Source organism: Equus przewalskii, chromosome 15 (assembly GCF_037783145.1).
Source record: "Equus przewalskii isolate Varuska chromosome 15, EquPr2, whole genome shotgun sequence".
NCBI lineage: Eukaryota > Metazoa > Chordata > Mammalia > Perissodactyla > Equidae > Equus > Equus przewalskii.
Window position 1 is genome coordinate 40,553,158 of NC_091845.1, and position 15,958 is coordinate 40,569,115.

Consider the following 15,958-nt stretch of genomic DNA (forward strand, 5'->3'; position numbering starts at 1 on the left):
CTGAATTAGACTAGAGAGCACTGACAGAGCTATCCTCAGATTTTACTAATTATTCTGTGCTAGGTTTTCCCCATTGTTTGCCATCCAGGTAGCATTCACCTCATTTGGAGAAGAAGAAACCTATTAATTCCTGTTCCATGTGATCTCTTCCTTGGTATGTGTTGCAAAGCAATAGTGTAATCATACTATAAGCCATTCTGTCCCCTCCCCTCTGTAAAAACCTCTGGATCTCCACCTTTTCTTAGTGAAGCAGGAGGACCTGCCTGCCTACTCAAAAGCAGCATGAAGGGAAGCTCACAGGGCTGAGGCACTGTAAAAAGACATTAACGTAAATCGAAGTTCTCTTGAGAGTGGACAGTAGTAACAGAAGATTTCTAAGGAATAAATTACTCACACCTTCCTCATTCTTTGCATAATTAGAACAAAATAAGACCATGGTTAAGATAGACACTAAAACTAAATGCATTGCTTCTTTTTCTCCTTTATTTCAAACTTGCTTTTGTCCCCCCAAACACATACACATATACACATGTGCGTACACACTGTTCATTAATTTGGGAGTTTTGAATTGATCACAAAAAGGTAAATTAAAATTGCAATGAAAACTTGAAGGACTTTTGTTTGTTTGTTTTGAGGAAGATTAGCCCTGAGCTAACATCTGCTGCCAATCCTCCTCTTTTTGCTGAGGAAGACTGGCCCTGAGCTAACATCCATGCTTGTCTTCCTCTACTTTATACATGGGACGCCTACCACAGCATGGCTTTTTGCCAAGCGGTGCCGTGTGCGTACCCGGGATCCGAACCAGTGAACCCTGGGCTGCTGAGAGTGGAACGTGCGAACTTAACCACTGTGCCACCAGGCCGGCCCCTGAAGTACTTTTTTTAACTGAGCAAAAAAAGAAACATTTAAAAGGAGAGGCATCCAGTGACTAAGATTAATTTTTGCTCAGTGGTGTGGGAAAACTGGCATTCAGAGACCAGGCATCTTCTGTGTGACTTTTCCATTAACTTACCATTTGATCTTGGACAAACCATTTCATTTTTTGCCCTCTGGATCCCGTTTGCTCTTCTGTAAAATGAGAGGATTAAGTTAGAGGAGCTCTAGCATTCTTAAAGATTTTTATTTTTCCCTTTTCTCCCCAAAGCCCCCTGGTACATAGTTACATATATTTTTTTAGTTGTGGGTCCTTCTAGTTGTGGCATGTGGGATGCCGCCTCAGCATGGCCTGATGAGCGGTGCCATGTCCGCATCCAGGATCTGAACCCGCGAAACCCTGGGCTGCCGAAGCAGAGCACACGAACTCAACCACCCGCCACGGGCCGGCCCCAGAGGAGGTCTAGCATTCTGATTCTGTACTGTAGTACTACATACTTCAGAGTCCTTACAGTACTGTTTTTATGGAATGATCCTTGTCCTAAAAGAGATTTGGAGAACGGGATATTATTTTTTTAGGCAATTCCTCCAATTTTGAGAGCTACCTTTTCTTTTGCTCTTGTTCATTAATTAGTTATTGAAATTAGGGTTTTTATGGTATTTCTTATAGTTGGTAGTTTGTTTTTACCTACCTTTTTTTTTTTATTGAAGTTATGGTAGTTTACAACCTTGTGAAATTTCAGTTGTATGTTATTGTTTGTCAGTCATCTTATAGGTGCACCACTTCACCCTTTGTGCTCACTCCCCACCGCCCTTTCCCCTGGTAACCACTAATCTGTTCTCTTTGTCTATGTGTTTGTTTATCTTCCACGTATGAGTGGAGTCATACAGAGTTTGTCTTTCTCTATCTGGCTTATTTTGCTTAACATAATATCCTCAAGGTCCATCCATGTTGTTGTGAATGGGATGGTTTTATCCTGTTTACAGCTGAGTAGTATTCCATTGTGTATATACACACACACACACACCCTATCTTCTTTATCCAGTCATCAATCAAGCTATTCTGTGTTTTAGCTACCTTTTTAAATGCTTTTTATGTGTATTACTTCACGCCTACCTGAGGGAAGGATTCTGTGGGTGTCCCCTTACTATGCCTTTTGTTCTCAGACCCCTGGGTGACTCCAAGCTTATGTGCATGCCCGAGCATCTAGTTGACATGGTGTCTTGGGCACTTGCCTCTAATCTGGGCTTGTACTTCATGGCCGCTGACCCCCCACCCAGATTGCCTCTTCTAACTCTCCAACTCTCGAGCCTTGTAACTCCTGCTTGGTGAAGTAGCCAGATGCTGACCTCATCTTTATCTTCCTTCAGGCTAACCACATTTCTGATCCACAGTATGAACTATGGTCCAGAATTTGTACTCCTTTTTGACTGGCCACCTGAGTTCTACTGGTTCCTGCTTCTGCTCCTGGTCTTTTGGCTGACTCCCATTTTGCAGTTTTCTATTTATGGATAGACTCGTTGGGGCAGGGTCTGTGAGATTTGAAGGTAGCAGGAACTTACAATTTTAGTCATTGCCTTAGGTTTTTTTGGGTACTGGTGGGGAGGGTCTGGGTAGGCTTGCTAGAACTGAAAATCATTTGACTCTGAGGAACAAGTGTCCATGCTTGTTCTTTACCTAGGATTTTCTCTCCCCCTTCAGAATGTGGCAGCCAACTCAGACTGCTGATTTCTTCACACATGCTACTTCATCCTCAGTCATGCCTCTGCCGACAGGTGGCACCCTTGCATGGCGAGGGCTGGGGTGTACTGAACATCCTGGCTACTGGAGCCCCAAGTTAAAATCACTCTTGGAGTTGGACTTGGCTGTAGACCCATGATTCCTTGAATGTGCATTTCAACCTTTTTATTGAGACGTAAGAATGTTAAACTGTGAAACTGGAAGGCGCCGTAAAGATTCCCCTCATTTTATGGATGAAGAAACTGAAGCTAGGAGCAGTTAAATGATTGCTCAGAATCGTAACTATTAAGTGGCAGAGATTTTACAACCTGGTCTTCTGACTCCAAGCCAAATTGTTTTTCCCACAAACCAAAGATAGAAGATGTCAGTAAATTGAGGGTGTGGGGGGTGTGTGTGTGTGTGTTTTGGGGGAGTGTGACTAGTTTTGCTTGAGTGGGGTTGTTGAGGCATGTATGATTTCTAAGGTGTGTTCTAACAGTTTGCCTCTGGCACCTTGTGACTACATTGCAACAACACCCTCCCCATCAGACTTTCATAACTTTCACATATATTGTACATATTTAATTATGTTATTCAGTTATAATATATGTATTTAAAAAAGGTAAGAAAGCCAAAATTTGACCATATTTCATCACCAAGACTTTCTGAACCCACGAACCTCTTTTTTTTCCCCCATTGGTGAGAGCTTTGCCATAGAGTAAGGTGACCCTGATTCCTTGCCAATGAACCTATTATTGTGCTTTGACATGTATTGCTACTAAACTACTTAAGATCAAGAGGAAGGAGAGACTCAGTTTGTGTTCAGGACAGAGTTTAAATGGAAATTCACTTTTTTTTCAGCAGTGTAACACTGCCACTCTTGACCATGAATGTAGCACCGTATTACGTATTGAAGTTAATGAAAAGACATACAAGGTTGGTTCCTGCACTCTAGTTGGGGACTTGAGTAAATTATGTGAGTGGTATGTATAGTAGAAAAGGTGAGTGCTTGGGGACAGAGGTTCCAGTTAAGGAAACTTTCCTGAGCTGGGCCTTGGTAATCTCGTCACACTTTATAGACCAAAGGTGGAACAATCTTAACTTGCCCTTTGTTTCTAAAAGCTTTATTTGAAAACTATAATCAAATCATTGCAGTTGATGGCAAATGGCTTTAAAAAACTCCAACCTGACTATTCCTCATCTTGGACAAAGACATCTCATGTAGTCTTTTTTTTTTTTTGAGGAAGATCAGCCCTGAGCTAACATCTGCCCATCTTCCTCTACTTTATATGTGGGACACCTACACAGCATGGCTTGCCAAGCAGTGCCATGTCCGCACCAAGGATCTGAACTGGTGAACCCCAGGCTGCCGAAGCGGAACGTGCGCACGTAACCACTGTACCAATGGGCCGGCCCCCCATGTAATCTTGATAGAATATTTCACAGTATTCTATATTAGTACATGATGGTGACTTACAGGTGAGGCAATAAAAATCAGCTTGTTCAAGGTCAAGTATAGCCTAACTTTTCAGTGTAACTTTTTTTTTTTTGGAGAATTTTCTTCTATAGATCCTTCAGTCCTGAATGTACAGTTTGTAAGCTCAAAGTCCAGTGCAGGAAAGGACCATGCTGAATTAAGTAGGGGCAGTGAGCTCTGATGGGTAGATAAGACCTCAAGTCACAGATTGATGGATTCCCAAAGTTTCAGAGGTCAGAGGAAGAAAGCTGCCCCAGTGTGTTCACATGGCAACTAAGCGATCAGTAGGCTGGAAAGAGCAGGGCTGGTGCGGGAGGGAGAGACCCAGTTTGTTCGAGGAACCAAGAGAAAGCAGGGCAGGAGTAAAAGTACGAGGGATGTGTTGTCACACAAATGTCTTATACCTGGGGTCCCTGTCCCCAAAGCCCTGATCGCTGAAATCTTTAAATGAACCCTTTATTAAACTCTTCCACAATGCAGAGCTACAGACGAAGCTCTCACTGGGCTTGGGGGACTCCACTCAAGTCAGTTTTCAAGTGAATTTGATAAGTTGCTATGACAGCAGACGCACTCATCCTTTGAGAAATGAATGCCTCCAATTTTGATAATACATTAGGGTCTTTTTTTTAAAGTGAAATTTTGAGCAATTTTCTGGAATCGTTATTCTTTTTATGGCTGAGGATTGGCAAATGAGTCTTGCTTATTTTTAAAACAGTTTTTTGAGTGGGTGAGTGTGGAAGTGTGGGCATAGTGTCAGATAAGTGAATGTGTGGGTATAACGTGTATCTATATCAGTGAAAGCCAGAATAATTACTATCCTCAGTACCCAGATTGGCACCAAACCATGTTTTAATGTGCAGATCTAAACAGAGTGCTAGTTAACAGGAAATTATGTTTCCAGTTTAACAGTGGCATTTGATTGTGCAGAGTAGCAGGTTCCTTCCTTTCTCTTTCTGTTTCGTTCATTCTTTCTTTCTTTCATGCTAGTAAATAAATTAAGCACCTAACCACGTGAGGAGAGAGGAACATTGGGGGAAAGATGGGTTTTGTTGTGAATACTGGGGACTTGGTGTGATGTCACTGCCAGCTCTGTGTGATCGTAGGTGGTGTTAGAGCTCCAGGAGCTAGAGGGGGGAGAGCAGTGGGAGAGACGATGTCGCTCTCAGACAGGCAGCCAGCCTCTCGCACTGCCGCTTACGGGCAGCTCTGTAAGGGCAAGCCTGAAGAGTGCCGAATGGACTCCCCAAAAGAAATCAGTCAAGCTGGATTTGAGTGGCAGAGAACAGAGGGCAAACTGAATGAAATCGGGCTGAATGTCAGCATGGACGGGCAGCTAAAAGACAGGCTCGTGAAGAATGCCAGCTTCCTGGAGCAGAATAAGCTCTGCCGCTTTGAGGGGAAGCTAGACAAAGAGCTCAGCATTGAAGTGCAGGACAAGGACTATCAAGCAACCTCGGGTCACCTTGAGAGCAGGTATGTGATTTCAGAAACCTGCCATCCCTCAGAGGGGAACTCAGTACACCAGAAGACAGCTGAGTTCCATTTGGGACCCAGAGAGGGGCCAGACGAAAACAAAGCCACTGTAGTTCAGGGGATGGTGGCAGGGAAGAATGGGCCAGAGACGAAGAGCCAGCCAGATCTGGATTTCCCTGGGGCTGCTGACATCTCTACTTGTTATGTGAAGGAGCAGGAAACCAGTGTTTGGAACCCCAACTTTCATCCAGTGGTTCAAGGCTCTCAGGGCTCAAGGGAAGCAATTCCAGGAAAGGAGAATGGCATCACCCCTGGCTGCCAGGTGATTGGGGTGGTAAGTGATAACTTTGGGCAGCTTGAATGTGAGTCCTCACCGCCAGTGGCTGTAGCCCACCCAGCCCCTACTATTGAGCATTCACCCACTACCATTCCACCAATCACTATGGTGGAGTTCACCCAGGAATATTTGAATGCCAGCTCTCATATCAGAGACCATGATAAGGAGTTGGAGAAGTTGAGTTCTGCTGAGGAGGGGGCTTCGCTTGACCAAGGCCCCCAGCAGAAAAAGGCAATGCGCCGGGCTCTGTCTGAATGTTCTCACCTCTCAGTTCCCCCAGCTGTCAACCTTGCAGATAAGTATCCTCAGCTCCCTGCCCGAGAAGAGATTTCTTCTGGCCTGCTGCCTCTTACCAGTAGCCCAGTGCCCAGTCCCATGCCCAGGAAATTGGGGGCTCCTGCCATGAAGCGCTCCGTGACAGTGGCTGAGGAACAGACAGCTAGCTTCGTATTGAACCCTGGGGAACTGCCCATCCTGTCTGCTGAAGAGGTACCTCCTTTTATCTGCGAGGAACCAGTGGCCAAGAAGAGAGACGAATTGACCCACTTCAGCAACAGCAGCAGCAGCAGCAGCAGCTCTGGGAAGAAGGAGCTGGGCACTGCTAAGGCACATCTCCATGGTAAGCTGGAGCAGCCTCCTGAAGTAAGTAGCAAGGGAAAAGGACAAGAAGATATTCGTGAAACAAGAACAGATTTGTGCTCCCAAGTCTGCCAGGGAGGTGAGAAACAGCCAGGACAGACAGCTCTAGCAGGGAAGAAAGAAATTGAGGTCATTGCAACCCAGAACACTCCATCGTTCCTGTGTGAAGAGACCCCACGTGATGGTATGTTTCTAAATTTTGCCTCCATGGGGAACAAGCAGACAGCAAGGAAGGAACCAAAGTGACAGATTAGCGGCACGAGTGTTAGGCCGCTTGTTACTGCTGGAGTCTGCCTGCCTGAGGAAAGCTTAATTCCCTTGCATCAGAAGGTTGCTGGGAGGGAGGCAAGAAAGTGAACAAAGTGAATCTGGCTGGGTCAACCTGAACGTCTGCTAGCGTGGCAGACAGTGTAGACTGAGGATGTGGCTGATTGAGTTGGGGGTGGGATGGGGTCGGAGGGTGGTGGACATAAGAAATAGAACCCCTTTCATGACCTCATGTCACCCTGCCCACCCCATCCCCCATCCTCCCAACCCTCGGCTCCCTGTTGGTTTGAGCCAGATGATTCCTGAGCCCTAAATCATCCAATCACAACTGATTGATTTCCCTGCTTGAAAATCTGTCACTGTGTAGATTTACAATAGGTTTATCAGCACTAACCTCCACTCATTAAGTTGCACGGTCTGGATGCAAGCTCTGTTTTCCATTTTGCTCTTGAGAACGTTTTACTTTTGTTTAAGCTGAAAAAGCGCCTTTTAAAGCTGACTATTTAATATTCTTTTCTGTTCTTCATGTTTGACCAAATCTCGCTTCTAGTTTTCTCTTTCTGTACGTGTGTTGGGAGGATTTGTGGGGAGAAGGGGAAGAAAGGGAAAGAGGAGAGAGAAGGAGAGACTTGTACTTAATAAACAGCTAAATGTTGCAGTCTTTGTGGCTGCCTTCTGTGTCTTTCTTCCCAGCCCTTTCTTCTCCTCCCCATCCCCCATCCCCCCATGGATCTTATTGTTGGTGGTGAGTCCAGTTTGAGCACAAAGGACCATGATTCACAAGCTAATCAATGGGAATTTAAATCATGTGTTGTTTGTAACAAAATAACCTCTTTTCCTGAGAGGAATTATTTATTCCTCTCAGTACATTTTAATGAAATTTTTCCACTCATTTTCTCTTAAAGTTAGAAATGGGTATTTTCTAAGGGAAGTGTAAGTGGAAAGGACCCTTGAAGACTGACAGGTTTTTTTTTTAATGGAGATCGGCAAAGAAGCTTCGTGTTTCCTCTATGATTTCTTATGACTCCAAGATGACAAGAACTCAGGTATTCTATGCTGTTGCTTGTTTCTAGCTGTGGCAGAACTGTAAGCTCCTCATGGATAAGATTGTGTCACCTTTTTACTGACCTTCAGGTGCCCAATCAGTGCCATACACCTTGGAGGTGCTAAGGAGTGAAGACTTTTGTTTATTTCAGAAAAAGTTTATCCTAGTGCACACTAACACGTTTATGCTGGTAGAAAAAAATTTCAAATGACTGGCAAGCCTCACTGATCCATTCACCTAATAAATGTTTGAATACTGACTCTGCTAAATGCTATGTAGATAAAATTATATGAAGATTCATTTATTCAATATGCCTACCATACGCCAGTCCCTATTTAGGCACTGGATATTGTCGTTATCCTCAAGCAACTTATGCCTCAGTTAGGGTGGAGAGGGGGTGAGAGGGTTGTGAATCACGGCAACTTTTTAGAGGGGGTGGTCTTGGAAGCCTAGGATGCCTAACAATGCAGAGGGAAAGGCTTCCAGGCAAAGGGATGCAAAAAAAAAAAAGGTGAATCCTAGACATCTCACATTAGTTAGAAGAACAATGGCGAGTGTTTATAGAACACTCTGTTAAAGATCATTTAATTTCAAAGAATGGAAATGCAGGAACTCAAATTTTAAAAAAGGTATTTATTGACTAGGAATCCAGTTGCAGGAAGTGCTGCAGCGATTGTGTGTCTCAGGACCTCGGCTCCTCCTTAAACATGTGTCTCCATTCCTTTCCCTTCTGGAGACTTTTTTCTCTGCCATCTCTTACTTTCTGCTTCCTTTGTGACTCTGGTCTGCACAGGACATTGGATTGCCGTCTGTACATATGTGGCAAGAAATAACGGAAGAACAAATCTAGAAAGTTGTTTGGAACCCTAGCTTCAAATACCCCCTTAAGATGTTTAAACCTTACTCCCTTATTCAAAAAATTGTGGTGACTTCCTATGACAATAAATGAAGTGGCCCAAAGTCGGCTTTGGGAAGACTTACCTGTTCTGAGTAGCTAAGATGAACTAGAAGACAGAGGATTGAATGCAGAACATCCTGTGATGATAGTTTGATTCAGGAAGTCGTAGCAGGTGAAATATCGAGGACATGATAGGGGAAATATAACAGAGGCGAAATCAACTGTATTTGAAAACTGGATGTTGAAGCTGCAAGAGAGAGGGGAGTTGAAGGTGATGCTGTGATTTTTGAGCCTGAGTTTCACAACACATAGTAGTACAAATAATGGAAAGATCCAGCAGGAGGGAGCAGTTTTGTGGAGCAGTTATGAATTCTGTTTTGAACGGTCTTTTGCGAAACTGTGGGGACATTTTGGTGATGGTCATTAGCAATTGGTTGGTATACCTCTGAGGCAAAGGAGGAGGGTCTTGGTGAGAAGCACTATCTGGGAGGGAGACAGCAGTTTCTGCTTATGCATGGGTCAGGTGAGTCACACTTACTTGTGCAGGTTGAAATGTTGCATGCCTTTGTCAGAGGCAGTAAGACTTAGTGAAGTGTTCATGTTGTTTATTGACAAATCCTGTGCCTGTTGAAGAAGGTTCATAGTGGTCTGGGGCCAGTGGCAGTAAGTCACACATTTGGTAAGGTATTCTTTCAGCTTGCTATAGAACAAAGACATTACCAACCTTGTGTGGTGGGCTTTTTTATTTCTTTATATTTTTAAAACTAAAAAAAATCCAACTTTTGACTAAAAATACATATGGTTTCAAACATCAAAAAGTACAAAAATGTGGGGCCAGCCTGGTGGCACAGCAGTTAAGTTCACATGTCCCACTTCTTGGTGGCCCAGGGTTCGCTATTTCGAATCTCGGGTGCGGACATGGCACCGCTTGGCAAGCCATGCTGTGGTAGGCATCCCACGTATAAAGTGGAGGGAGATGGGCATGGATGTTAGCTCAGGGCCAGTCTTCCTCAGCAAAAAGAGGAGGATTGACAGTAGTTAGCTCAGGGCTAATCTTCCTAAAAAAAAATAATAATAATTAAATTTAAAAAGTACAAAAATGCTATGTGCATTAGAAATTTTCCTACCAAGACAAGATGATGATGATTCAGTTTTCCTGCTTCTCTCCTATAAATACAGCTAAATACTCTGGAAGGAATTCAGCGATCATAAAAAGAATCTGAAGTGTGGAAAGGAGAGGGCAGACTGTGTAGGAATGTTAGGACTTGAAGCAGGACAGTGTAGTGAGTTCCCTGGGTTTTCTTTTTAATCTCCCATTGTATCCCAATCTGGGCACTGGAGAGTACCTGCAAGCTGGAGTCACCAACAGGCATAGATCGGGAAACAAAAGGAAAAGAAAAAAGAAAGAAAAGCCAATTCTCTCGTGCTAAAAGACCACGAAAAGGGAAGCCCAGTAAAGACCTACTAGTAAGCCCTGTTTTTCTACCCATAATCAGTAGTAGCGGTACAGGACTGGATTCTCGTGCTGGTACAGTGTCAGCAGAGCTCACGAGAGCCCACCCGTTGCCCATTTCACACCTAGCAGCAGCTGCAGGCGTGATCCACCCACAATGGCACCAACGCAGTATGAGCCACCCACGCTGGCAGGGAAACCCATCCTCTGTCCCCCACCAGGTGATAGCACCGCTGGCATCTATAGGCCTGAAGTCGTCCAGTCTTCTACCCAGTAGCAGAAGGGGACTGAGGTAGATTTCCTCCTACACCCTTCTCTCCAGTAGCAGAAGGCCAGGTAGGTGCTTCCTGCTCCCAGCAGTATCAACAGAGATTGAACAGGAACCAGCACTGGGCAGCCAGAAAACAGGCCAAGAGAAACTGTCTGCATTTCATGGGTCCAGCGTCAGTCAACCCCCACCTAGTAAAACCACCTGGCCCAGGGAAGTGCCTTCAGCCCTTGCAGGCACTACCAGCAGGAATTGAGTGACAGCCTCATGGAGCCAGAAGAACATAGCAGGCCAGAATTGCATTGCAAGGGCTCTGGAAACTAAATTGTCATTGAAACTACAGCCAGAACCTTCACACTAAATTTAAACAGTGATTACCTAGTAAAATACGAAATTAGGATTTTAAAGCAGCCATCATAAAATTGCTTGAACAAGAAATTATGAATTCTCTCTCTTTTTTTTTTGTAAGATTGGCACGTGAGCTAACAACTGTTGCCAATCTTTTTTTTTGTCCTGCTTTTTCTCCCCAAAGCCCCCTAGTACATAGTTGTATATTTTAGTTGTGGGTCCTTCGAGGTGTGGCATGTGGGATGCCACCTCAGCGTGGCCTGACAAGCAGTGCCATGTCCGCACCCAGGATCCGAACCGGTGAAATCGTGGACCGCCAAAGTAGAGTGCATGAACTTAACCACTTGGCCATGGGGCTGGCCCACGAATTCTCTTGAAACAAGTGAAAAATTAGAAAATCTCAGCAAAGTAGAAGTTATATAAAAAAAATTATAGATAGGAAAGATACAATAATCAAAATAAAAAATGTGTCTGGGGCCAGCCTGATGGTGCAGTGGTTAAGTTTGTGCGCTCCACGTCGGTGGCACTGGTTCACTTGTTCAGCTCTCAGCTGCAGACCTATGCACCGCTTGTCAAGCCATGCTGTGGCAGGTGTCCCACATATAAAATAGAGGAAGCTGAGCATGGATGTCAGCTCAGGGCCAGTCTTCCTCAGCAAAAAGAGGAGGATTGGTGGCAGATGTTAGCTCAGGGCTAATCTTCCTCAAAAAAAAAAGTGTCCAATGGGCTCAGTAGTAGTTTGGGGATGTCAAAGAAGAGAATCAGTGAACTTGGGAACAAATCAATAGAATTTATTCAGTCTGAACAACAGAGAGAAAGACAGAAAAAAAAATTACAGCTCCTCAGAGGCTTCTGTGTCAATTACAAAAGATTTATATATTGGAATCCCAGAAGATGAGAAAGAATGTGAGACTGAAAAACTATTTGAAGAAATAATAACTGAAAACTTCCCAAATTTATCAAAAGACATAAACCTACAGATTCATGAACTGAACGAACTTCAAATAGGAAAACCCAAGGAAATCTATGCTAAGATATATCATAATTAAACTTCTGTAAACTAAAGACAAAAAATCTTAAAAACAGCCGGGGAGAAATTATGCATTATCTATTGGGGAACAGCAATTCAAATGATAGTGTGATTCTTATCAGAAACCAGGGAGGGCAGAAGGAAGTGGCACATTTTTTTTTGTGGGCTAAAAAATAAGAACAGGACCAGCCCAGTCGTGCAGTAGTTAAGTGTGCATGGTCCACTTCAGTGGCCCAAGGTTCACCGATTTGGATCCTGGGTGCAGACCTACACACCCCTTGTCAAGCCATGCTGTGGCAGGTGTCCCACATGTAAAGTAGAGGAAAATGGACATGGATGTTAGCTCAGGGCCAGTCTTCCTCAGCAAAAAGAGGAGGATTAGTGGCAGATGGACTAATCTTCCTCAAAAAAAAAAAAGAAAAGAAAACAGTCAACTACAAATGCTTTGTCTGGTAAATATTCCTTCAGAAATAAAGGGAAAATAATGACATTCTTAGATTTATGGCATTGAGTGCTTATATTAGAAAAGAGAAAATGTCTCAAATTAATAATCGAAGTTGCTACATCAAGAAGCTAGAAAAAGAACAACGAGATAAATCCAAAGCAAGCAGAAATCAGTTAAGTTATGAACAGGAAAACAACAAAGAAAATGTACTAAACCAAAAGCGCGTTCTTAAAAAAAAAGATAGGATTGATAAACCTTTAACAAAACTGAAAAAGATAAAAAGAGACAAGACACAAACCACCAATGCAGGAACAGGGGCTATCACTACAGCCATTAAAACAAAAATAAGGTAATACTAGGAGCACCTTTTCACTCACAAATTCGACAATTTGGAAGAAATGGACCAATTCCTTAAAAACCACAGATTACCGAAACTCAGCCAAGATGAAATAACAAACCTGAATAACCATTAACAAAATTGAATTTTTAATTAAAAAGCTTCTGATGGTTTCACTGGAGAATTTTACCATACATTTAAAGAATAACATCAATTTTACACATTCTTTTTCGGAAACGAGGAGGGAACACTTCCTTGCTCATTTTAGAAAGTCAGTATTATTCTGATACCAAAACCAGACAGACAGTACAAAACAAACTACAGACTAATCTCTCTCATGAACTTAGATGCAAAAATTCTTAACAAAATATTAACAAATCACATCCAGCAATATATGAAAATAATTCTACACAACAGCCAAGTGAAATTTATTCCAGATATGCAAGGCTGGTTCAGTAATCAAAAATCAGTGTAATCCGTATGAACAGTCTAAAGAAGAAGAATCATAAACACAGAAAACGCATTTAACAAAATCCACCACCCATTCATGATAAAACTCTCATCAAAGAATAGAGAGAATTTCCTCAGCTGGATAACGAGCATCTACAAAAAATCTTACAGCTAAAATCATAGTTAATAGTGAAAGACTAAATGCTTTCACCCTAAATCAGGAACAAGGAATTATGCCTGCTGCCATTGCTCTTATTTAACGTAGTACTGAAAGTTCTAGTTGACAAAATAAAGCAAGAAAAGGAAAAGAAAGGAATACAGCTTAGGAAGAAATAAATCTGTTGTTTGTAGGTGACGTGATTGTCTATATAGAAAATTCCAAGGAATCTACCCCCAAAAAATCCTAGAATAAGTGAGGTCAGCAAGGTCATAGGATATACTATCAACAAATAAGAATCAATTGCATTTCCATATGCTAACAGTGAAACTATTTTACTCAAAATCCTGTAAATACATGTTCATATCACCTTTATTCATAGTAGTGAACAACTGGAAACAACCAAAATGTCCTACAGTAGGTGAAAGATTAAACTGGCACAGCCAAACCATGGAATACTTCTCCACAACTAAAAGGAACTAACTAATGATACATGCAGCAACACGATGCCTCTCAAAAGCGTGATGCTAGGTGAAAGAAGCCAGGCTCAAAAGGTAACATACTGTATGCTTCTGTTTATGTAATATTCTTGAAATAATATTATAGAGATGGAGAGCAGATTAGTAGTTGCCAGAGATTTAGGGATTGGAAAGGGAAGGGAGGTGGAGTGGCTATAAAAGGGTAACATGAGAGAGCCCTGTGGTGATGGAACATTTTTGTGCTTTGATTATTAGTAGTGGTTACATAAAGCTACACATGATAAAATTGCACAGAACTGCGTATTTGCGTACTTGCACACACACACACAAATGAGTGCCTGTAAAACTGGAACTATCTAAACAAGCTCTGTGGATTTTACCAATATTGGTACCCTGGTTTTGATGGCGTACTATAGTTATGCAAGATATTGACACTGGGGAGGCTGGCTGAAAGGTTACATGGGACCTCTCTGTACATTTCATTGCAATTTCCTGTAAATCTATACTTGTTTCAAAACGAAAAGTTTTAAAATAAAGCCTCCTATCCTCCCTAGTTTTGTGCCCCATTTTCCCCTATCAAAATTGTTAGTCTTGTTTTGTTTCATCATGATACATCCAGAGACTTTTTTAAAATGCACATACAAGAGTATTTTCAATAGTAACGTATTTTCACCCATCCCTTTTGTAGACAAATGGTTTCATGTTCTACATACTATTGTGCCCCTTGCTTTTTTTTTTCACTTAGTAGAGCTTATTCCATATCAGTCGTGCTTTACTTTTCAGATTCAGAGATTGCATTGATATTCTGCCATGATGCTTTAACCGCTTTCCTATTAGCAGTCTTCCAGGTTGTTTAAGTCTTGCTTTTAGAAATGATGCTCTGGTGAAAGACCTTACGCATTTGCTATTTTGCAAGTGTGTAACTGTCTCTAAGAGAAATTTCTAGAAATTGGATTTCTGGATTAGAATATATCTACACTTGTAATTTTCAGCCACTAGACTACCCCGCATGAATTGTACTGTTTCACACACTTACCAGCAGTGTATATCTTCATGTTGTCCACAACAGCTATTTTCAAATTTTAGGACTTTTGACAGTGTGTTAGGTTAAAAAGGGCGTTTCAATATAGTTTTAATTTTCATTTCTCTGAAGGATTGGACATCTTTTCATATTTTCAGAAGTGATTTGTATTTCTGTAAACTGTTCTTTTGGCCATTTTTCTAGTGGATTATTGGCCTTTATAGGAGTTACTGATTTGAAGGAGTAATTTACATAATAAGCTCTTTGTCTTTGATGTGAGGTTCAATATTTTTTTCCTGTTTATCACTTGTCTCTTGACTTTTATTATTGTTCTTTTGGCCACGTTGAAATTTTTTATTTTTCTTTAGCCAAACTTCTCTTTGGTGACTTGTGGATTTTGTGTCAGTTAGAAAGTTCTTCCCCACACCCAGGTTATAAACTTTATGGTATTTTAATGCTTTCAGGTGTAGCCCTATTGAAATCCGGAGTAACTGCCCCACAGTGATGTTGCTGGGCATAGCTTTAGGAGTAGACTATTTCTGGCCCTGGGTCTGATTTCATGGGTGTCCTCACCCTTGTTGGAAATCTGGGTCACTGCTAAAACTAGATCAAGTTAATCTCACATCCTCCATAAAGTGGTGCTTTAGAGGGAAAGGAAGTAAGGGGAGGACATTAGATGATCTTCTGGCTCTTATCCCATCTCCCAGCAACCTTTATTCCAAGAGATAAACTCTAGTAGAAGAGGTTTTTGTCCCCAGTGTGCTCCGGGAGTTAGTGGTTGGGTGACAGAACCCCTTCGCCGGTCTCTAGGGAAGGGAAACCAAACTTTAAGGGCCATTTCCTTCCATTGATCCCACTTAGGTTACTTCTCCACAGGGACAGGCTGCCTGAATCTCTGGAATCTAAAACTGTCCTCCATCACAATAAGGAGAACTTGGGAGTCTAGTCCACATTTCAGCAGCAAAGCTCTGGATTTTTTTCAGAATGAAGGGCTAGTTAGTAGTCTGTCTCTCCTAAGACTTGCATTTTCAGAATGGGTATGAAAAACATTTGCTTAGCATAACTTTCTGGCCTGTAGGAATAGCCAAGCCAGAAGAAGTAAGGCCCACTGTGAGTGTGACCGGAAATGACATCACCGCCCCTCCAAACAAGGAGCTCCCACCAAGCCCAGAGAAGAAAACAAAGGTAGGTGCCAGAATGGTGGGTTATCTTCTCCTGCTGTAGTTTTTTAAACAGTAGCT

The 15,958-nt window shown here is 42.4% G+C and overlaps 1 protein-coding gene across 50 annotated transcripts in view; it reads left to right on the top strand.

Annotated features, from left to right (window-relative positions):
• Positions 1-15,958, top strand: part of MAP4 (microtubule associated protein 4) — a 186,573-nt gene that overhangs the window by 148,753 nt on the left and 21,862 nt on the right. For all 50 annotated transcript variants that reach the window (XM_070575508.1, XM_070575509.1, XM_070575518.1 and 47 more), the window contains one exon: positions 15,796-15,902. In XM_070575508.1, coding sequence (XP_070431609.1) covers positions 15,796-15,902 — 107 coding nt within the window. The remainder of the gene's footprint in view (positions 1-15,795; positions 15,903-15,958) is intronic.